The 24,408-nt window shown below is 41.7% G+C and overlaps 1 protein-coding gene across 2 annotated transcripts in view; it reads left to right on the plus strand.

Annotated features, from left to right (window-relative positions):
* LOC126108621 (uncharacterized) overlaps positions 1 to 24,408 on the plus strand; it is a 204,695-nt gene that overhangs the window by 84,431 nt on the left and 95,856 nt on the right. For both annotated transcript variants that reach the window (XM_049913933.1, XM_049913932.1), the window contains exon 7: positions 18,603 to 18,665. In XM_049913933.1, coding sequence (XP_049769890.1) covers positions 18,603 to 18,665 — 63 coding nt within the window. The remainder of the gene's footprint in view (positions 1 to 18,602; positions 18,666 to 24,408) is intronic.

Consider the following 24,408-nt stretch of genomic DNA (forward strand, 5'->3'; position numbering starts at 1 on the left):
ATATGATATACAAAATCTCACTCGATCAGAGTAGATGCAGTGTTATTTCTGACTTTTGTGGTAAAAAAACAAATGAGAGGATCTAGAGGATGATTATGATGCATTTTAACTACTGGCCATTAAAATTGCTACACCAAGAAGAAACGTAGATGATAAATGGGTATTCATTGGATAAATATATTATACTAGAACTGACATGTGATTACATTTTCACGCAATTTGGGTGCATAGATCCTGAGAAATCAGTACCCAGAATAACCACCTCTGGCCGTAATAACGGCCTTGATACACCTGGGCATTGAGTCAAACAGAGCTTGGATGGCGTGTACAACACAGTACCACTGGTCATCAAGGGTAGTGATTGGTGTATTGTGACGAGCCAGTTGCTTGGCCACCATTGACCAGACGTTTTCAATTGGTGAGAGATCTGGAGAATGTACTGGCCAGGGCAGCAGTCGAACATTTTCTGTATCCAGAAAGGCCCGTACAGGACCTGCAACATGCGGTCGTGCACTATCCTGCTGAAATGTAGGGTTTCGCAGGGATCGAATGAAGGGTAGAGCCATGGGTCTTAACACATCTGAAATGTAACGTCCTCTGTTCAAAGTGCCGTCAATGCGAACAAGAGTTGACCGAGACGCGTAACCAATGGCACCCTGTACCATCACGCCGGGTGATACGCCAGTATGATGATGATGAATACACGCTTTCAATGTGCGTTCACCGCGATGTCGCGAAACACAGATGTGACCATCACAATGCTGTAAACATAACCTGAATGCATCTGAAAAAATGACGTTTTGCCATTTGTGTACCCAGGTTTGACGTCGAGTACACCATTGCAGGTGCTCCTGTCTGTGATGCAGCGTCAAGGGTAACTGCAACGGTGGTCTCCAAGCTGATAGTCCGTGCTGCTGCAAACGTCGTCGAACTGTTCGTGCAGATGGTTGTTGTCTTGCAAATGTCCCCATCTGTTGACTTGTGGATCGAGACGTGGCTGCACAATCCATTACATCCAGGCAGATAAGATGCCTGTCATCTTGACTGCTAGTGATACGAGGCCATTGGGATCCAGCACGGCGTTCCATATTACCCTCCTGAACCCACCAATTCCATATTTTGCTAACAGTAATTGGATCTCGACCAACGCGAACAGTAATGTCGCGATACGATAAACCACAATCCCGATAGGCTACAATCTGACCTTTATCAAAGCCAGAAACGTGATGGTACGCATTTCTCCTCCTGAGACGAGGCACCACAACAACGTTTCACCAGGCAACACAGGTCAACTGCCGTTTGTGTATGAGAAATTGGTTGGAAACTTTCCTCATGTCAGCATGTTGCAGGTGTCGCCATTGGTGCGAACCTTGTGTGAATGCTCTGAAAAGCTAATCATTTGCATATCACAGCATCTTCTTCCTGTCATTTAAATTTCGCATCTGTAGCCCGTCATCTTCGTGGTGTACCAGTTTTAACAGCCAGCAGTGTATGTTGTTCAGTGTGCGCAGATCAATGATTTTGTGAGAACAGAAAGCCAACATCTGGTTTCCCTTTTTGTATTAGGTTTACTAATTGATTTACTTGTCTGGTTTTTTACTTTTTGTGCATATATTTCTTTTTTGTTTTTTAGTAAGATACTTATTGCTTTAGTCAAAATAAATTTCCGTAAATTTTGCCATTTGCCGTTTTTCATTATATTAATATGTTATCAATATTAACACAGAGTAGTGTATCACAGTGTAATGTTAGCAAGTCGTGGTTTTCTGTATTTTATGTTTATTGCTTTTGGTCTCGCATAGCTAGTACACCATTCATAGAATTAGGATACCACTATCATGGATTTTGGAATCTTGTCATCCATTTATGAGACATTACCATAGAACTCATTTCTCACCTCTTCACTGTATTTGCAAAACTAAACAATACTCAGTCAAATTAAAAAAATTCTAGAATGTTTGGTCTTGTCTTCCTGAGTGGTTATTTAAACGATATTTTTTTTAAATTTATGAACATTGTACAACACCAACTGAAAAATATTGTGGAGTTAGGCACACATTCACTATAAAACTTATACGAGATGTGACAGTCCATCGTGTACCTGTCATCCAGCAGCTTTGATCAGTTCTGTTGGCGTATCGACACCACCAGTGGGTTTCCTAGGATTCAGCTTGACCGCAGAGATGAACTCAATCTGTAAGATATAGTCACCCATCTTCCGGATCACCTTTTTCTGTGTTTTCCAGCTCTAGATCTTCCTTATTTCCTATATACAGCTTTTCGAGATATTTTCTCCACATTTCTGCTACATCTTTCTCTTTGTAAAAAACCATTCCATCTTCATTTTGGACACCACTGCATCTCATTTGTCTATTTCCAAAGAACTGTTTAATTGAGGTACAAATATATTTCAGTTTCCATACCTCAATCATTTCATTCACGTCTTTGCAGTGCTACTATAAAAATTGTTCTTTAGCCTTTCTTGCATGGTTTATATTATTCAAATGACAAACAATTGAAACAGAGTCACTTGCATTGAAATTGTGTAATCTTTCATTGAGAAGTCCGGAGTCTCCGTAAAGGTGCCTGTACATCTGTGCAACTTTTTGCGTGCACTAGATGTGTATGGCCATTGTACGAAGATGAAAGAGTCCCTTGCAAAGGGACTTGCAACAGTGATGCACCAGTCTATGTTTCTGTTCATTTATTGATTTGTTTTACTGCCACTGACTGTTGAAACATTTTAATTTTTTGCATGCTTTTGTGTGATCTAATGACAAATTTGTGGAGGATTATTGTGCATTTCTTTATTGTAGTTCATTAATTTTGCCGCATATGAAAACAGAACATAATGAATTGTATGTGTACTGTTTCTAACAAATATGTACCGTGTGGATATGACTGTGTACATTGCAATTTACTTGTGTATTAAATATCCGTAATAACCAAGGTCTACAGAGAATTTAAGAGTTTTTAGAGTTTGTATATCAAATCTTGTGATTGGGGTGTAGAAACTTTACTCAAAAGAAAAATACTAATTGGAGCAATACAACTTTACTTAAGCACACTTACTTATTCTCATTATAAAATGTAAATTACTCAACACAGTACTACAATGAGTAAAAGCTAGTGTTATTTATGAGTAAGGTTACACAAATTTTGTCTTACAAGGTGACATATCTGTCACCAGACATAAAGTTATTTTTCTGGGAAGCTCTTGTCTCAGATTTGACAGTCCAAGGAGTTCTTTAAAGACCAAAATGTCCCAACTTACACATAATATCTGCCCTCCATTTTCTTGATATTACTCTTTCTTTTCTATTTTCACTATGCAGTAGGCCAGTGAAGATGTGTTCAAGCTACATTTCCTGGAAGGAAGTTGTGTAGGGAAACATACACATGAACATCAGCTCAACATATCAGTTTCCACATTCAGTGGCTTTCTGAAAATTTGTCATTCAGCACCCACACAACTACTGCAATCTACATCCTTCTGAATCTGCTTGGTGTATTCATCTCTGGTCTCCCTCTAGAATTTTTACCCTCCATGCTGCCCTCCAATACTAAATTTGTGATCTCTTGATGCCTCAGAACATGTCCTACCAATTATGTGATCTACCCATCTAATCTTCAGCATTCTTCTGTAGCACCACATTTCGAAAGCTTCTATTCTCTTCTTGTCTAAACTACTTACGTCCATGTTCCACTTCCATACATGGCTACATTCCATACAAATACTTTCAGAAAATGGTTCCTGACACTTAAATCTATTCTCGATGTTAACAAATTTCTTGTCTTCAGAAATGATTCCCTTGCCATCCCCAGTCTACATTTTATATCCTCTCTACTTTGACCATCATCAGTTATTTTTCTCCCCAAATAGCAAAACTCATTTACTACTTCAAGCTTTTCATTACCTAATCTAATTCCCTCAGTATCGCCTGATTTATTTAGACAACATTCCATTATCCTCGTTTTGCTTTTGTTGATGTTCATCTTATATCCTCCTTTCAAGACACTGTCCATTCCGTTCAACTGCTCCTTCAGGTCCTTTGCTGTCTCTAATAGAATTACAATGTCATGGGCAAACATAAAAGTTTTTATTTCTTCTCCATAGATTTTAATTCCTTCTCCAAATTTTTCTTTTGTTTCCTTTACTTCTTGCTCAATACACAGATTGAATAACATTGGGGATAGGCTACAACCCTGTCTCATTCCCTTCCCAACCACTGCTTCCCTTTCATTCCCCTCAACTCTTATAATTGCCATCTGGTTTCTGTACAAATTGTAAATAGCCTTTCGCTCCCTGTATTTTACCCCTGTCATCCTCAGAATTTGAAAGAGAGTATTCCAGTCAACATTGTCAAAAGCTATATGAAGATGGTATCTGTTCTTTTGGACATGTCCTAAAGAACAGATACCATTGGTGACAATGCAGCTCTTTTAGAATGTTGTTGATATATATCAATGCCTGTCGACAGCTTAGGGTCTTGATTTAATTATCACTTCATTGTCAATAGCTTTCTCTAAGCTTACAAGTGCTAGAAACGTAGATTTGCCTTTCCGTAACCTATCTTGTAAGATAAATCGTAGGGTCAGTATTGCCTCACGTGTTCCAACATTTCTACGGAATCCAAACTAATCTTCCCCGAGGTTGGCTTCTACCAGTTTTTCCATTCGTCTGTAAAGGCGTTGTGTTAGTATTTTGCGGCCAAGACTTATTAAACTGATAGTTCAGTAATTTTCACACCTGTCAACACCTGCTTTCTTTGGGATTAGAATTATTATATTCTTCTTGGAAATGTAGTAGATGAATATGGAATGGGGGTGACGGGTGAAAGAGGAAGCCACCTGGTAGACTTTTGCACAGAGCATAACTTAATCATAGCTAACACTTGGTTCAAGAATCATAAAAGAAGGTTGTATGCATGGAAGAAGCCTGGAGATACTGACAGGTTTCAAATAGATAATATAATGGTCAGACAGAGATTTAGGAACCAGGTTTTAAATTGTAAGACATTTCCAGGGGCAGATGTGGACTCTGACCACAATCTATTGGTTCTGAACTGTAGATTAAAACTAAAGAAACTGCAAAAAGGTGCCAATTTGAGAAGATGGGACCTGGATAAACTGAAAGAACCAGAGGTTGTAGAGAGTTGCAGGGAGAGCATTAGGGAACGATTGACAAGAATGGGGGAAAGAAATACAGTAGAAGAAGAATAGGTAGCTTTGAGAGATGAAATAGTGAAGGCAGCAGAGGATCAAGTAGGTAAAAAGACAAGGGCTAGTAGAAATCCTTGGGTAACAGAAGAGATATTGAATTTAATTGACGAAGGAAGAAAATATAAAAATGCAGTAAATGAAGCAGGCAAAAAGGAATACAAACGTCTCAAAAATGAGATCGACAGGAAGTGCAAAATAGCTAAGCAGGTATGGCTAGAGGACAAACGTAAGGGTGTAGAGGCTTATGTCACTAGGGGTAAGATAGATATTGCCTACAGGAAAATTAAAGAGACCTTTGGAGAAAAGAGAACCACTTGTATGAATATCAAGAGCTCAGATGGAAACCCAGTTGTAAGCAAAGAAGGGAAAGCAGAAAAGTGGAAGGAGTATATAGAGGGTCTATACAAGGACGATGTTCTTGAGGAAAATATTATAGAAATGGAAGAGAATGTAGATGAAGATGAAATAGGAGATATGATTCTGCATGAAGAGTTAGACAGAGCACTGAAAGACCTAAGTGAAAATACGGCCCCGGGATTAGACAACATTCCATTAGAACTACTGATAGCCTTGGGAGAGCCATCCCTAACAAAACTCTACCATCTGGCGAGCAAGATGTATGAGACAGGCAAAATGCCCTCAGACTTCAAAAAGAATATAATAATTCCAATCCCGAAGAAAGCAGGTGTTGACAGATGTGAAAATTACAGAACTATAAGTTTAACAAGTCACAGCTGTAAAATACCAACACGAATTCTTTACAGACGAATGGAAAAACTGGTAGAAGCCGACCTCGGGGAAGATCAGTTTGGATTCCATAGAAATGTTGGAACACGTAAGGCAATACTGACCTTACGACTTATCTTAGAAGAAAGAGTAAGGAAAGGCAAACCTACATTTCTAGCATTTGTAGACTTAGAGAAAGCTTTTGACAAAGTTGACTGGAATACTCTCTTTCAAATTCTAAAGGTGCCAGGGGTAAAATACAGGGAGCGAAAGGCTATTTAAATTTGTACAGAAACCAGATGGCAGTTAAAAGAGTCGAGGGGCATGAAAGGGAAGCAGTGGTTGGGAAGGGATTGAGGCAGGGTTGTAGCCTATCCCCAATGTTATTCAATCCCTATATTGAGCAATCAGTAAACAAAACAAAAGAAAAATTCTGGGTAGGAATGAAAATCCATGGAGAAGAAATAAAAACTTTGAGGTTCACTGATGATATTGTAATTCTGTCTGAGACAGCTAAAGACCTGGAAGAGCAGTTGAACAGAATGGACAGTGTCTTGAAAGGAGGGTATAAGATGAATATCAACAAAAGCAAAACGAGAATAATGGAATGTAGTCGAATTAAGTCAGGTGATGCTGAGGGAATTAGATTAGGAAATGAGACACTTAAAGTAGTAAAGGAGTTTTGCTATTTGAGGAGCAAAACAACTGATGACGGTCGAAGTAGAGAAGATATAAAATGTAGACTGGCAATGGCAACGAAAGCGTTTCTGAAGAAGAGAAATTTGTTAACATCGAGTATAGATTTAAGTGTCAGGAAGTCGTTTCTGAAAGTATTTGTATGGAGTGTAGCCATATATGGAAGTGAAATGTGGACGATAAATAGTTTAGACAAGAAGAGAATAGAAGCTTTTGAAATGTGGTGCCACAGAAGAATGCTGAAGGTTAGATGGGTAGATCACATAACTTATGAGGAGGTATTGAATAGAATTGGGGAGAAGAGGAGGTTGTGGCACAACTTGACTAGAAGAAGGGATCGTTTGGTAGGACATTTTCTGAGGCATCAAGGGATCACAAATTTAGCATTGGAGGGCAGCGTGGAGGGTAGAAATCGTAGAGGGAGACCAAGAGATGAATACACTGAACAGGTTCAGAAGGATGTAGGCTGCAGTAGGTACTGGGAGATGAAGAAGCTTGCACAGGATCGAGTAGCTTGGAGAGCTGCATCAAACCAGTCTCTGGACTGAAGACCACAACAACAAAATATTCTTCTTAAAGTCTGAAGGTATCTTGCCTGTGTCATACATTTTGCTCACCAGATGGTAGAGGTTTGCCTTGGCTGTCTCTCCCAAGACTATCTGTAGTTCTAATGGAATGTTGTCTACTCCTGGAGCCTTATTTTGACTTAGGTCTTTCAGTGTTCTGTCAAATTCTTCATGCAGTATCGTATCTCCCATTTCATTTTCACCTATGTCCTTATCCATTTCCATAACATTGCCCTCAAGTACATCGCCCTTGTATAGACCCTTTATATACTCCTTCCACCTTCCAGCTTTTCCTTCTTTTCTTGCAGACAATATTAACAGTAAAATAGGGATTTTTGCAGTTACCCATAATGAAGTAATGTCTGAAAGTAGCTGCATAAATATACAGTGAGATCTTGATAAGATTTCAGTTTTGTGCAGATATTGACAACTTGCTCTGTATGTTCAGAAATGTAAAATTTTGCACTTTACAAAACAAAATAACATAATATTGTATGGCTATAATATCAGTGAGCCACTATTGGAATTGGCCAAGTCATACAAATACCTGGCTGAAACACCTTTTAGGGACGGAATGTGTATGCAGACAAGGAAAAAAATTCCTGGATTTTTCCCCACATAAAAATACTTTTTTCTGGGCGAAAATACATATTTTCTTGGGTGAAAATATGCTTTATTTGTGTTAAGTGACATTATATTTTGCCTGGCACTTCAGGAAACGAAACCCAGCAAAAAAGTTATGCATTTTGGAAACACCTTTGATGTGTAGCAGTGTGTACACTGCACATTTTCATATCACAAAAGTATAAATATGAATTTCACAAAATATAACACATTAGTTTCCGAAGCATGCAAATCGAGATTGTCAGCCACTGATAGCCCATGTCACATAATCTTGTGAACAAATGAAAACAGACATTCAGAACATATGACACGTGATGCAGTCAGCCAATAGCAACATAACTGTTGTTGTTGTTGTGGTCTTCAGTCCTGAGACTGGTTTGATGCAGCTCTCCATGCTACTCTATCCTGTGCAAGCTTCTTCACCTCCCAGTACCTACTGCAACCTACATCCTTCTGAATCTGCTTAGTGTATTGATCTCTTGGTCTCCCTCTACGATTTTTACCCTCCACGCTGCCCTCCAATGCTAAATTTGTGATCCCTCGATGCCTCAGAACATATCCTACCAACCGATCCCTTCTTCTAGTCAAGTTGTGCCACAAACTTCTCTTCTCCCCAATCCTATTCAACACCTCCTCATTAGTTATGTGATCTACCCACCTTATCTTCAACATTCTTCTGTAGCACCACATTTCGAAAGCTTCTATTCTCTTCTTGTCCAAACTAGTTATCGTCCATGTCTCACTTCCACACATAACTGTTAAGCAGAGCAAATACCCAAAGGGGAAAAGTTTCTGGTTAACATGATTCATCTTGTATAAAAGGAAATTTACTTTGAATATAACACCTCTCAAACCACCATTTGCAATATGTTCCCAAGACCTTTAAGAAAAACATTTGCAATGCCACGCTCATCGAAGGCAGTTGTTATTAGGTATCACATAGCATTTCTCCTAAAGCCTTTGACTCATTTTGCTATCGGCAAATGCTTATGGGCACACTGTGTTTTGTTGTTGTTGTAAATGGCATGTTTTCTTAGCAACTTACATTTTACATTGGTGTTCTCTCATTTATGTTTTATTGCTGCAGTATTAGTCTACAGTAGTGGGCTAAAGTAAAATTCTTTGTAAGAGTGTCAGTTCTTACCATCAAAATTATAAAAATTTAACTCAAAGCTAAGACAATGAAAAATTTCTGGAATTATAAAAAATTACTGGTTTTTTTCCGGTATCATCCCGAATTTCCCAGTTGTCCTGGAAAGCGTATGCCCTGAGGGATATGAAATGGAATGACCAAATAGTTCCATTGATGGGTAAAACAGATGGCAGACTTCAGTTTTTTGGCAGGAGACTGGGGAAATGCAATCCATTTACGAAGGAGATCACTTACAAATCACTTGTGTGACCACTTGTAGACAATTGTTCAAGTGTGTGGGACACATACCAGATAGGACTAATAGAGGATGTTGAATGTATTCAGAGAAGGGCAGCATGAATGGTCACAGATATGTTTGATCCGTGGAAGAGTGTCACAGAGGTACTGAAGGAATTGAACTGTAAGACCTGAAGATAGACGTAAACTATCCCAACAAAGTCTACTGACAAACTTTCAAGGACTGGCTTTAAATGATTACTCTAGGAATTTACTATAACCACCACAGTATCGCTCACGTAAAGATCGAGAGGGTGAGATAAGAATAATTACAGCACAGGCAGAGGCATTCAAACAATCATTTTCCCTGTGCTCCATAGTTCACAAGTGATTGTGTTGTGTACATAGTTCCGCGTAGTCAGCGCGTACACAACTTTCCCACTAGAGCGCGCCCCGCTAAGCACAACAACACAGGCGCAGCGCTCGTCCGTCTCCGCACTACGAGATGGCGCTGTCTTAGAGACTAGAGCTTCCCCCGATCCGTGTATTAATATGTAACGCAGCCAATGAGATTGCTGCTAACGTAGAACCTATTCTCCTCGCGGATCACACATTAACGCGCGAGGTATTATAACGAGTGTACAGACCTCCAGTTAGTCAGTCTGCATTTGTGTGTACCAGTCTGCATTAGTCTATAGTCAAGTTTCAGTCTGCGCCCAATAAGATTATCGTATTCCTGTACATAGCCATGAAGATAAATGTATAGACACTTTGTCAAGTATCAGAGATATGTGAGAATAAGATTAACGTACCAAGACCAAAGGAACTTCAGATTGTCAATTGTAAATAGCATCCTGAATCAAGTTAAGTAAGGTTTACGATTGTTATTATTTTAATAAACGTGTGTGAAAATTAATCAAGTTCTGTTTAAAGTTGGTCACCATCAATCTGCTACTCTAAGCGTGCAAGTGGCATCACGGTTGTTTGCTGAGCGTAAATGTAGATGTAGATGTGTTGAAAAAAAGGCACGCACCTACACGTGTGACTCTTACTGCGTGGGCAGTGAGTGTGGTCGCACAGCAACTAGGTGTGAGGAGCACAGGTGTAAATGCAGCTTAACTCTTCTGATGAACATTGAGAGGCTTACTAAAAAAATGAGGGTCACTTACTTGTATTTAAATTTTTACTGCTCAGAACAGAATTGTACGAAACCACTACCATCTGTTTACAACAACAAAAATAATCAATTTTTGGTAATATAATGTAATTGGATAGATAAAAAAAGTCAATTCACCTTGCACCCGCAGGAGAACGCACACATAAGAGGAGGTTATACTTATGCAAGCTTTCGGAGCCAGTGTCCTCTTCTTCAGGCAGAAGGATTGAAAGAGAAGAAAGGAGTGAAGGAAAGGGACTGCAGACGCTTAGAAAAAAATGGGTAGATTTTGGAAAAGTCACACAGAACTGCCGGTGAGGGGAAACTTGCCAGTTGGGATTGAGAAGGATAGACTAATTGTTGGGAACTGCACCGGACTAGATTTGAAAACCTGAGAGCTTAAAGGTGGAAGATCGAATAATATGCAAGACGGAGATTACTGCACGAGTTATTAAGAGTGGAAAGCTAAGTGCATTGTACGTAACAGGGAAGGGAGAGGGACGGCAAAAAATAGACAGGTCAGAAAATGAAAGACGTAGAAAATTAAAATGGAGTGAAGAAAGGAATAGGTACTGTGGAGAAATGCTGAGACAGAAGAAATTGATGTAAATTAAGGCCAGTTTGGTGGCGAGAACCGAGGACACGGTGTAGCATTAGTTCCCATCTGCAAAGTTCTAACAAGAGAACCTCCCCATCGCACCCCCCTCAGATTTAGTTATAAGTTGGCACAGTGGATAGGCCTTGAAAAACGGAACACAGATCAATCGAGAAAACAGGAAGAAGTTGTGTGGAACTATGAAAACAATAAGCAAAATATACAAACTGAGTAGCCCATGCATAAGATAGGCAACATTAAGAACAGTGTGAGCCCAGGAACGCCGTGGTCCCGTGGTTAGCGTGAGCAGCTGCTGAACAAGAGGTCCTTGGTTCAAGTCTTCCCTCGAGTGATATTCTTTATTTATTTATTTTTGCAAAGTTATGATCTGTCCGTTCGTTCATTGACGTCTCTGTTCACTGTAATAAGTTTAGTGTCTGTGTTTTGCGACCGCACCGCAAAACCGTGCGATTAGTAGACGAAAGGATGTGCCTCTCCACGGGGAACCGAAAACATTTGATCGCAACGTCATAGGTCAACCGATTCCTCCACAGGAAAACACGTCTGATATATTCTATACGACACTGGTGACGACATGTGCGTCACATGATAGGAATATGTTGTCGAATGGGTAGAAAGGTTCTTCTACCTTGCCCGATTTAAGATTTCTTGTGGATGTGATAATCACTCCCAAAAAAGTGATGAAAACATAACGGACGGACAGATAATAGTTGTCTGTAATAAAAAATTAAAATTTTTCACTCGAGGGTAGACTTGAACCAAGAACCTCTGGTTCCACACTAATAGTTGTCTGAAAATAAAAAATTAAAATTTTTCACTCGAGGGCAGACTTGAACCAAGGACCCCTGGTTCCACAGCTGCTCACGCTAACCACGGGGCCACGGCTCTCTTGACCAGACACATTCCTTGATGTTGTCTATCTTGCGCATGGGCTACTCAGTTTGTATATTTTGCTTATTTTTTCATAGTTCCACACAACTTCTTCCTGTTTTCTCAATTGATCTGTGTTCAGTTTTTCAAGGCCTATCCACTGTGCAACTTATAAGTAAATCTGAGGGGGGTGCGATGGGGAGGTTCCCTTGTAAGAAACTGGTATTGTTGGTTGGTTGGCTTGGAGAGTGAAGGGGGAAACTGGTGTCTGGAGAAAAAATCCACACGGCACAGGCAGTGAAAGAGGCCCCGAGGTCATGACTGTTATGTTGTAGAGCATGCTCTGCAACAGGATGTTGTGTGTCACCAGTATTCACCCTCAGACTATTCACGTTCATCCTAACTGATAACTTAGTGGTAGTCATCTCCATGTAAAAGGGTGAACAATGTTTACATAACACTTCTGTATATAATAGCCTATATGACGTGTTGTTTCACATGTGGCCCTCCCTTTGATTGTGTATGTTTTGCCAGTTACAGGGCTGATATAGATGGTGGTAGGAGGGTATATAGGGCAAGTCTTAAACTGGAGACAGTCACAGGGGTAGGAGCCATAGGGTAGGGAGACACATGCAGAAGGATCATGGGGTCTGATAAGGGTATTGCAGAGATTGAGAGAGCGATGAGAAACCTATTTTAGGTGTGGCGGGCAAAATCTCTAACAGAATGGACCTCCTTTCAGGAAGTCGTGGCCTTGTCAAAGTAGCTGATTAATACATACAAGACCTGGATAATAGTGAGTGGTAAGTGGTGTGCCGTGAGGTTGTATTTTGGAGGGATCTGCAGTACCATGATTGGACGCAATGGCCTAGTAAGTCTGCTTTTGTATGCTGTTGGGGTAATTGTGTCCAGTGGAGGCTAAGGTGAGAATGGTGGTGTATTGCTGTAAAGTGTCTGCATCTGAACAAAACAGTTTGCCTCAAATGCCAAGGTTGTATGGGAGGCAACTTTTCACATGAAAAGTACGAAAACTATCAGAATGTTAGTACTATTGTTTGTTAGGAAGTTTAATGTGGACAGAAGTGTGTAGTTCGCATTCAGTGAGGAGGAGATCAACATCGAGGAAAGTGTCACGGTATTCAGAATAAGACAATGTGAAATTTAATTGCGAGAAGGTATTTAAAGATCCTAAAAATTTTAACATGTCAACCTCTCCGTGAGTCCGTATGGCAAAGATGTCATCAAATCTAAATCAAACGAGGGACTGAAGGTTTATGGATCCCAGGAAAGTCCTCCAAGCGACCCATGCAGAGGCTGGCATAGGAAGAAGCCAACCTAGTATCCATGACTGTATCCAATCTGTTTATGTCTACTCCCTCAATGGTGAAGTAGTTGTTGGTTACTGATTAGTATAAAGTTGATTAAGGTGAGCAGGTTTAGAATCAGATGGGTGCTGACTGAGGAAATGTTCAGCAGCAGTCAGACCGTGTATGTGGGGGGATGTTGGTATAAAGCGACGTAGCATCAATGGTGACAAGCAAGGTCTGTGATGGGAGTTTGCCAGACAAAGTTTTCAGATGGTCTAGGAGATAGTTGGTGTCATTAATATAGGGGGGAAGTCTTTGTACTATGTGTTGCAGGTGCTAATTGACCAAGGCAGATATCCATTTGGTGGGTGCTTTGAAGCTAGCGACAGTAAGACAGCCATGATGTTTGGGTTTGTGGATCTTAGGTAGAAGGTAAAAAGTTGGGTGTGTATGCTTTGGGTGGGGTAAGAAGTCCTATGGATTGAAGTGTTAGTCCTAATGAGAAGCCTGAGGTTTTAATGAGGGACTGCAGGTTAGTTTAGATCACAGAGATGGGATCTTGATGGGTAAATCACATAACTAATGAGGAGATATTGAATCGAATTGGAGAAAAGAGAAATTTGTGGCAGAGCTTGACTAGAAGAAGGGATCGGTTGGTAGGACATATTCTGACGCATCAAGGGATCACCAATTTAGCATTAGAGGGCAGCGTGGAGGGTAAAAATCGTAGAGGGAGACCAAGAGATGAATACACTAAACAGATTCAGAAGGATGTAGGTACTGGGAGATGAAAAAGCTTGCACAGGATAGAGTAGCATGGAGAGCTGCATCAAACCAGTCTCAGGACTGAAGACCACAACAACGACGTGTTAATCTGAATGTAGTTGCCATCTTTTGACAGCGAACTTCATTTGCAGTTTTTTCCAGATCATTTTATTGCATGATTTTCCCCAAGTGTTTCAACTGAGATACACTTTTTATTTTTCCATATTTCGTCTTCAAAAACTTTGCATGACTTCTTTAAGTGTTTCAATTCGCTTTTGAGCTGGGGTAACATCCCTAGTTATAATTGCCAGATCTTCTGCAAAGGCGAGGCAATCCACTCTAATATCACCTCTACCTGACCTGATTGATTGGTCCATATTTTGAATCTACTTTTGCTCTCTCTATTCTCTAATTACCTTTTCCAAAACAAAGTTAAAAAGTAATCTCCCTGTCTGACACCAGTCTCTATTTCAAATGGTTCAGAAATGCCTCCCATGACTTTAACTTTAGATCTAGTGTCGTTTAATGTTTCCTTAATCAGTGTTAGAGTTTTATTATCTAGCCCTTGTTCCTTTAAAATTTGGAAAAGAGATTCACTATCAACTGAGTCACAAGCCTTTTTAAAATCCATAAATGTACATGCAATATTGTTACTAGAAATCCTTTGGTGTCTGAGGATTAGTTTTAAAGTAAGAATTTGTTCCGGCCAGGATCTGTTTGGTCTAAAGCCTGCTTGGTATTCACCAATTTTAGGTTCTAGCTGTTCTTGGGCTCGATCAAGTAAACACTGTGAGAGAATTTTGTATGTGACTGGGAGAAGAGAGATTCCTCGGTAATTATTAACTTCGGTTCTATCCCCTTTTTTATGCAGTGGATGAATTAGGGCAGTTTTCCAGTCCTTGGGTATTTTCTCTGTTTGCCATATATGCCCTGTTAGTCAAGTGATCTCTTTTATAGTTTTAGGGCCAACTGATTTTTGTAATTCTGTGATTATACCATCTTCTCCGGATGCTTTATTGTTTTTAAGTCTCTTAATTTATTTTGATTTCATCAGGTACTTTAGAGTTAGGGTTGGTGTTATTAGTTTGCTGTGATTGGAATTTATTCGCTGGTTCTGGAAAGTTCAATAGTTTTTCAAAATAAGTAGCAAGTACCTTACAATTTTCCTGGTTGTTAACAGCCAAATGCCATTTTCTTCTTTGAAGCAAAGACTTTGAGGTTGGTAACCGGTTAGTTTTGTTTTTGAATGTTTTATAAAAGTTTCTTGTATTGTTCTTTGGGAAATCTTTTTCGATTACCAAAAGTTGCGCATTTCGGATTTATATTGTTGAGATTTATCAGGAAGGCATCCATCTCCTCGGCACCGTGTGTCCATACCATGAAAGTATCTCGACACAATGGTACCACCTGGCTGATCGATTTCTCAAAGGTCTCCGTAAACAAATTGGACACAGCTGGACTGAGAGGACTGCCCATAGCTACCCCATCCATCTGTTCATAAAAACCATTATTATATTAAAAATAGGTTGCGATGAGACCATGTCTGAATAATCCAACTGTATGTGTTCGAAAAATATTGCTATTCATATGGGCTGAGATGATATCCTTGTTAGTTTTGATGTTGTATCATTATTTATTATGATTCCAGTGAATGAAGCTATCTAATTCAAGAAGAATGGTTATTTTAACAAGAGGATAGATCAAGCACTTCACCCTGCGGAGAGAATCAGGATCAATGAGGAACAATGGCCACACAAGGGAAAGTTTTCCTACTATTCATTAGTAAGATTACACATTGCATTGGGAAAGTGTTGAACAAGTATGGCTTGGAAACTATCTTCAGACCCACCAGGAAGATAAAACAATGTTATGATTGGAAAAAGGTATAAGACTTGCTTTGGCTACAGTGGGTGTATATAAAATTCCTTGTAGATGTGGACTGGTTTATATTGGTACCACGAAAGAAATGTTAACACCCATCTGGTTGAACACAAGAATTGCCTCATGGGACATACGGGTAAATCAACTGTAGCTGAACAAGTTTACTGAAAGGGTGGTCATGAAATAAAATTCAGTGAGACGAGTGGCATATCGAAAACATCGCATTTCGTGCTTGCGTTCGTAGAGCGGCTATTGAGATTTATAAACACTATAATAATTTTCTAAATTGGATCAAATTTGGATGTGTGCCAAAGTCCTGGTCTCCCTATACAATTTCTATCCCACACACTTCCCTATATTACCAAACTGTCAATTTTTTGATACCTCAGGATTTGTCCTATCAACCAATCACTTATTCGACTATATTTCTTAGCCCTTACTTTACTAATGTTGCTATTCATCTTATAACCTCTTCTTAAGGCACTATCCATTCCATTCAGCTGCTCTTTCTAGTCCCCTGCCATCTCGAACAGAATTAAAATGTCATCGACAAAGCTTAAAATTTTTATTTCTCCTCTCTGAACTTTGCACTCTTATAACTGAAGTCTGGTTTCTGTACAAGTTGTAAATAGCCCTTCACTCGCTGTATTTTACCACTGCTCCCTTCATAATTTCAAAAGGTTGTTCCAGTCAGCATTTTAAAAAACTAAGTGTGCAATTGCTATCTGCATAGGTTTGCCTTTCTTCATTGTACACAGTCCATTCATATTAATTTGACTGCCACCTAAATTTGATGCCAACATGCAATAACCACTCACAGGCAGCAGATGGCAGCACTAGCAGTGGAGGGTATGTAGGGCTTTTCGGGGGTCCAGGAAAACAGTGCAATCGTTATTGTAATGCAGAAATGGACTTTTGTGTTTTCAGATGAAAGCTGGTTCTGCCTCTGTGGTGATGATGGCAATATGGAGGTTATAAGGAAGCAGTTGAGGGCCTGCAACCAATCTATGTGCTACACGCACTGGACCTAGAGCTGGAGTTACAGTCCGGGGTGTGATTTCGTACGTCATCGCGAGCACTCTCACGGTTATCACACATACTCCAACCGCAAATTTGTATATCGGTCTGGTAATTCGACCTGTTGTGCTGCCATGTATAGGACAGTATTCCGGTGGGTGTTTTCCAACAGGATAACACTCGCACACATACGGCTGTTGTAGCCCGACATCCTCTACAGTGTATGGACATGATGTCTCGGCCTGCTCCGTCACTCACATTCGGGCCAAGAGTAGAAGCATTTTCAACACGGTTCAGTCTGTAAACTGTTCGTGTGCCGCCACTGTCGAAGTATATACCATTCGTGGCAAATGGCAATATCTGAAACCTGACCGAGGGCTGTTGTGTTGCACCGCGGGCCACAGACGACCGGGCTGAACAACAGCTGCGGAGATTTGTAGAGTCGAATAGACGTACAACTATTGAACAACTGACCGCGCAGGTGCACCGAGGGGTACCGACAGTGTCTCCTCAGTGACTGTTCTGCAAATGTCGTTGCGTAGCAGACGCCCGGTACGTGCACCCGTATCGATTGCTGCTCATTGGCGACGAAGGCTGGAATTTGCACGTACGTTCTGCAACTCAATGTCCACCGAGTGGTGACAGGCTGCCTTTTCGGACGAAATGTGTTCTACGCTCGATCTGATAATTGACCATTGCTGCGTGTGGCACGAAACGTCTCAAAGCAAACACCCTGCGCCAGAGGGCGGAGCGTTATTGATTGGAGAATGTTTTCAGGACGTTATCTCTGTGATCTCGTCATTCTGGGAAGCACAGTGGATCGACAAAATTATGCATCTGTCCTTAAGGACCCTGTCCGTCCCTACACGCAGTTTTTTTTTTTTTCGGCTCGATGGCATCTACCGCAGAACCGTGCGACGTGCTACACGGCTCGCAGTATATGCGCGTAGTTCAGAGAACACCGGGATGAGGTTACCGTACTCCCCTGGCCACCGGACTCACCAGATTTAAATCCAATCGAGAATCTGTCGGACCACTCGATCGGGCTATTCACGCTGCGGACCCTCAACCGAGAAACCTAGCGCAGCTGACTGTGGCACTGGAGTTTGATACCATCCAGAACCTCATTACCTCTCTTCCTGCATACTTCGCTGAGATCCGCACTGTGAAAGATGGTTCTTCAGGCCTTTGACAGATTGTCACGTTATTGTGACTGGACAGTGGAACTTTTAAGATAAGTTGTAGTGTCAGTATTGTCTTGCATGTTTCTACATTTGTTCAGTACTCGAGCTGGTCTTTCCTAAATCAGCTTCTACTTGTTTTTCCAGTCTTCTGTATGTAATTCATGTCTCTATTTTGCAACCATTACTTGTTAAACTGATGGCTGAGTAATATTCACACCCGTCAGTGCCAGTTTACTTTGGAATGGGATGATTACGTTCTTTTTGAAGTGTGAAGGTTTTTCATCTGTCTGTTATATCTTACAGTTAAGGTGGACTAGTTTTGTCGTGGCTTGGTCTCCCAAGGGCCTCAGTAATGCAGATAGTATGTTACCTATTCCAGGGGCCTTGTTTTGGCTTATATCTTTCAGAGCTCTGTCAAATTGATCAGGCAGTATCATGTCTCCTATTTCATCTCCATTTACTCCTCTTCCTACAGTATTGTCTTTTAGTGTGTTTCCCCTATTTTGAACCTCTGTATATTCCTACCTACCACACACCTGCAATATGAGAAGTGTAATGTTTTTCAGCTCATAAGCCCATAACTTCCATCGATTCTTTTACAGGAAAATTCTTCATCAGAGGACTGGAGTAACCACAGCGATCCACTGGCGATAGAACAAACTGTGGTGAGTTCATAAACTGACTCTCATTTATTCATATTATTTTGAGAATGCAATGATTGACAGCTTTTAAGTACTTTTTCAGTATTCTGGTTTGGAACAATGGTTATATGTCACATCTTTATCGAAACACTGTGTTTTTTGGTGACGTAGACAGTTTCCAGGCATCTGTATGCAGCGTATTGTGGGTACAGTTTGCTGAGCAATTTTGAATGTTACCTAATATGTTTTATAAATATGATGTATGGCATAATATATTGCAGCACTAGTGGTCTTACATACATTGGAGGTTATAACCAATGGTAATTGTTATTCTTTTTCTTTTATTTAAAGATGAAATACAAAATTGTTAAGACTTTCGTGGCCACTTATTGACAAACTGCCTATTGGCTTCTGTCTCAGGTTCTTCAGATGATGTTTTTTTAATAATTCTTCTGTCATTTTGCCTGCATTGTCCTCCACCAGGAATGGATGGTGAAGTTTTGACAATGCCAGCCCTCATGCTGGCGGAACATGAGAAAAATCATCAGACAAAGGTTGGCCGAAGAACCAGAGATAGAAGCCAATGGGCAGTTTGTAAAGGTGAAATACTGTTAACTTTTTTCTGCTCATGTTCCTCAAACTATATGTTCATATATTTATACTTATTTGTAACTATGCATAGAACCAGTTGTTATACTTTGCAAATATTGAATATGTTTGTGTTTTCATAACTTTAAATATGTAACAGTTGAAAATAACTGTGTGTATTTCTTGAAGTGTGCATGTACTCCCTTTTTCATGTTTCTTTACACTACATTCCAATATTTTTGTTGATGGTGTTGTGACATCAGAGATACACCATGTATGAGTATCAATTTATTTCTGGGGAGCATTTTTGGGTTGACTTCTGCGTTTATATATATGAGAGAACAAGCCACTTCAGTCAGTCTCTGTGTTTTGCCCTGGAAACATAGTGTAACTCTGTCGGTATGATTTTGATCCCGCAATTTCAATGCAAATGATCATTTTTGGACGTGTGATGTGTAATTAATGCCATCCTCAATAAGCATAAGTGAAAAATGTTTTGTGGTTACGCACTCTCTGAGCAGTAGTATCTGGACACTCGTTAGTGAACATTAAAATGGGGTAAGTCCACCCTCCACTTGTATGAAGCTTGAGCTCTGCTGGGACCACTTTCAGTGAGGTGTCTGAATGTCTGTGAAGGAATGACAGCCCATTCCCAGTAAATGTTCAAACATTTTGACCAACCTAACTATGCGTGCCAAATATTTGACATGTACGGTGCAGTTTGATGTGTTTGTCAAGCATAGATCCTGTTTGACGTGTTGGGAGAAATTCTGATCGACAGAAAGTTTGACAAGATATCAGATGACATTTGTGTCAACATTTCACAGCAAATGTTTATTGAAAAATTGGTTTATTACGATTTATGTCACAGTATCATGAGTTTCCACTACTGTGAAAACTATGATAGAGTATAAAAACAAAATAGTACTAACAATTACCAAAGTGGTAGAGATATACCAAATCTTTCATAGCCAAAGATTAGGCATGAAGGGTTATGAATAAAATGAATATTTTATGCATACGGTGACATAGGCAAGTGGAGTGGGATGAAATAAAGAAATTGAAGTTATCCGGTTCTTCTGTGGACAGTGTGGGTTATAGGTTTCCAGGTTGCGGTATTTTAACGACTTTTCATTAAAGGACCAAGTAGGAGAAAATAAATTTTCGTTTACTTGTGTGTCTTCTTTTTCACTGCCAGGGTGAAGTAATGATTTCACCGTCAGGATGAAGTAATGATAAACAAGTTATTAAACGTTTCAATGTTCATCTGCAGAAAGCTAATGTAATCGTTAGATTCTGAGTGAAACATTCCCATTAACAGGTTTCTAGTTGTATATTTTTCATTTTAAACTATTCCCTGGACAAGCATAGTGTTATCTTTTTCTTTCAACACAGTGCTGGATAAAATGTTAGAATTGCATTATCTGGGTTTGTAGCCATTTTCACTAGTGCCAAAATACAATATTCACGAACATTGTTTGCTTCGAAAGTAAGATTAAATTGGCAAGCTCACCTAGTACGTGGACAGGCTTGTTTGGCACATCCGTGGCTAGATAAGAGCGAGCTTGAGAGGCAAGTCTTAAAAAGCTTCATTGTCCATTCGAAGTAAGTTGATGTAATCGTCAGATTCTGAGAGTAGTATTTCCTTTAGCATACTTTCATGGGTGAATCTCTCACTTTGAGGCATTCTCTGAACCAGAGTCTCATTTTCATTTTCATCATCGTCATCATCATCATCATCATCTTCTTCTTCTTCTTCTTCTTCTTCTTCGTCTTCTATAAACACAGTGCCAAAGTCAATGCCAGGACTGTATTGTTTGAATTTGTGGTCGTTCTCACTACTTTCAAAATACAAACGAACACGAGTAGCATCTGCTTCGAAGTGAGGTTAAACTGACAAACATTGTTTGAACATATATGGGCTTGTAACACTTCAGGCTTTCCCAGCGATATCTTGACATGTGGATGCCGGATGATTGTGATGCTCTGGCACAATATTTTGGCCACGTGACTCGTTGCCTTCTTCAAGTGCTACCTGAGACTGCCGTATTGGAGGATCTTGTCCAGTATTTATGCCCAGAGGGCACTGGGTGCTCTCTCTGCCATCCGCGCCTGCCTGGCACTGCTTGTAACGTGTCGTCTCTTCCCCGGTGCTCCCTCGGACGTCCGCGCCCGACTCGGTCGCTATCTGTGGCAGCTGTCTGAGGCCCGTCCCGTGTCGGGCGTCCCGTTCGCGGTCCGCACCCGCCCGGTGCTGCTCCTGAGGTTTTGGCCCTTCACTGGTGCTCCCACGGACGTCTGCACTCGGCTCGTCCACCATCTGTGGTCGTGTCAGCTGTCTGGGGCCGGACCCGCGTTTGGCATTCCGTTTGTGGTCCACGCCCACTTGGTGCTGCTCCTGAGGTGTCGGAACCCCCCCTGGTGCTCCCACGGACGTTCACACCTGCCTCGTCCACCATCTGCAGTTATGGCAGCTCACTGAGGCCCGTCCTTTGTTGGGCTCTCCATTTGCGGTCCACGCCCACATGGCGCTGCTCCTGAGGTGTTGGCACTTCCCTGAAGTTCCGACGGTTGTCCGCACTCGGTTCGTGCATCATTTGTGGCCGTGGCGGCTGTCAGAGGCCCGTCCTGCATCAGGAGTTGCGGTCGCAGTCCACCTGCCTGGCGCTGCTCCTGCGGTGTTACTACTTCTTGAGGAGTTTCTCGGTTCCTTTCGTTGGGCCCTGATAAGATCCAGAGCCGGACTCCACACCGAGCTGAGCTGGTAAACGCTGTCTCGGTTTATTAGGTTGTCTGTGACCTTGATGTCGATGGCCTCCTTTATGACACTGTCCCAAAATCTTGGAGTCTGTGTCACAATTTTGGTGCTGTTGTAGTCCACTGAGTGACCGAGCTCCAGACAGTGCTCTGCTATGGCAGATTTGGTTACCTGTCCGAGTCTGGTATGCCTTCGGTGTTCTTTGCACCTGACGTCCACCGTCCTGGTCGTCTGGCCAATGTATGATTTTCCACACTGGCACAGGATGTTGTAAATGCCTGGTTTACGTAGCCCCAGGTTGTCCTTCACACTCCTTAGCATTGTCCCAATTTTGGAGGGTGGACAGAAGATACTCTTTATATCATATTTTGAAAGAATTCTGCTGATCTTTGCCGAAATAGGTCGAGCATATGGCAGGTATGTCACCTTCTTCGCCTCCTCTGGCTCCTCTTCTGTACCCTGTGGTTGGCTGGTAGCACAAAGTGCCCTTTGGATGTCTGACGAGGAGTATCCATTTCTGCTGAACACCAGCTGTAGATGTTCTGTCTCTGTGGCCAGACTTTCCATATCCGACAGAGCCCGAGCCCTGTAAACTAATGTTTTCGAGACTCCATTCTTCTGTGCCGGGTGGTGGCAGCTACTGGCTTGTAGGTATAAGTCAGTGTGGGTGGGCTTACAATACACACTGTGCCCCAGAGTGCCATCTGCCTTCCTCTTGACCAGGACATCCAAGAATGGGAGCTGTCCATCCTTCTCTAGCTCCATAGTAAAGTTTATACTTCGGTGGCTTGAATTTAGATGTTCCAAAAAGTCATCTAGCTTCTCCCTGCCACGGGGCCAAATGACAAAAGTGTCATTGACATATCTAAGAAAGCACTTGGGTTGGTAAGTGGCTGATGCAAGTGCCTCCTCCTCGTACTTTTCCATGAAAAGGTTGGCTACCGGTGGTGATAAAGGGCTGCCCATTGCCACTCCTTCCGTTTGCTCATAAAATTGACCCCCGTAAAGAAAATATGTCGAGGTCAGTACGTGTTCGAACAGGTCGAGCAGGGCACCGTCGAACTTCTCTCCAGTGATACTGAGTGAACTGGTGAGTGGCACTCGAGTGAAGAGCGACACCACATCGAAACTGACCACGATGTCAGACTCCACAGTGTGTAGCTGCCTTAGCCGTTGTAGAAAGTCTTCGGAGTTCCGAATGTGGTGTGCACATTTGCCCACATATGGTGCCAATACCTTCTTCAGGTATTGTGCAGCGAGGTATGTCGCTGTGCCAATGTTACTGACAATAGGTCGAAGAGGGACCCCCTCCTTGTAGACCTCGGGGAGTCCATAGAGTCTGGGTGGTACAGGTGCTTTGGGATGAAGCTTCTTGATGACCTGTGTCAGGTAGACCTGTCTCCTTCAGCTACTTCCGGGTCTTCTTGTTGCGGGACGGCGAACTGCAGATGGTGGATGAGGCAGGTGCGGACGTCCGTGGGAGCATCAGGGAGGGTGCTGACACCTCAGGAGCAGCACCAAGTGGGCGTGGACCACAAACGGAATGCCAAACGCGGGTCCGGCCCCATACAGCTGACACGACCACAGATGGTGGACGAGCCGGGCGCAGACGTCCATGGGAGCGCCAGGGAAGGGCTGAAACCTCACGAGCAGCACCAGGTGGGCGCGGACTGTGAACGGAACGCCCAACACGGGACGGGCCTCAGACAGCTGTCACAGATAGCGACCGAGTCGGGCGCGGACGTCCGAGGGAGCACTGGGGAAGAGACGACACGTTACAAACAGCGCCAGGTGCGTGCGGACGACAGAGGGAGCACCCCCCGGCGCCCTCTGAGCATAAATACTGGACAACATCCTCCAATACAGCAGTCTCAGGTAGCACTTAAAGAAGGCAACGAGTTAGGTGGCCAAAATATGGTGCCAGAGAGACACAAACATCTGGCAGTAGACCCGATTATTCCACGTGTCATGTATGGACTCGGTTGGCAAATCCGTGGCTAAATAAGTGCAATTTTGTCAAATATGTTTGATATAAATGTAGGCTTCTGTGGCCATTGTCACATACAATCAAATTTTTCTGGCTTTGTCGCCACATTGTCAATATATATAAAACTACTGACATTTCGATACCTGTTACAAGCGACCTTCTCCAGGGTGTTGTTGTTTACTGTTGAGTGAGAAAACTTTGTTTCATTATATACCTGTAGATGTGGTTGTTATCTAATTCTGATAGGCTGCTTAGGATGAAGGGGAGGGATGTTAGAAGTCCTTATTGGTGTTATTATTATTTCTTTTGATTGGTGGAAACCTGACGATTTGGCTGGTGCCTGCATTACTGTTTGCAGTTGGTGGAAATCGACAAATGGAAAACCGGGCAGCAGCTGCGACGTGGTGGCATTTTCCTGCTTTCTAGGGCCAGTC

The sequence above is a fragment of the Schistocerca cancellata genome, chromosome 11 (assembly GCF_023864275.1).
Source record: "Schistocerca cancellata isolate TAMUIC-IGC-003103 chromosome 11, iqSchCanc2.1, whole genome shotgun sequence".
NCBI lineage: Eukaryota > Metazoa > Arthropoda > Insecta > Orthoptera > Acrididae > Schistocerca > Schistocerca cancellata.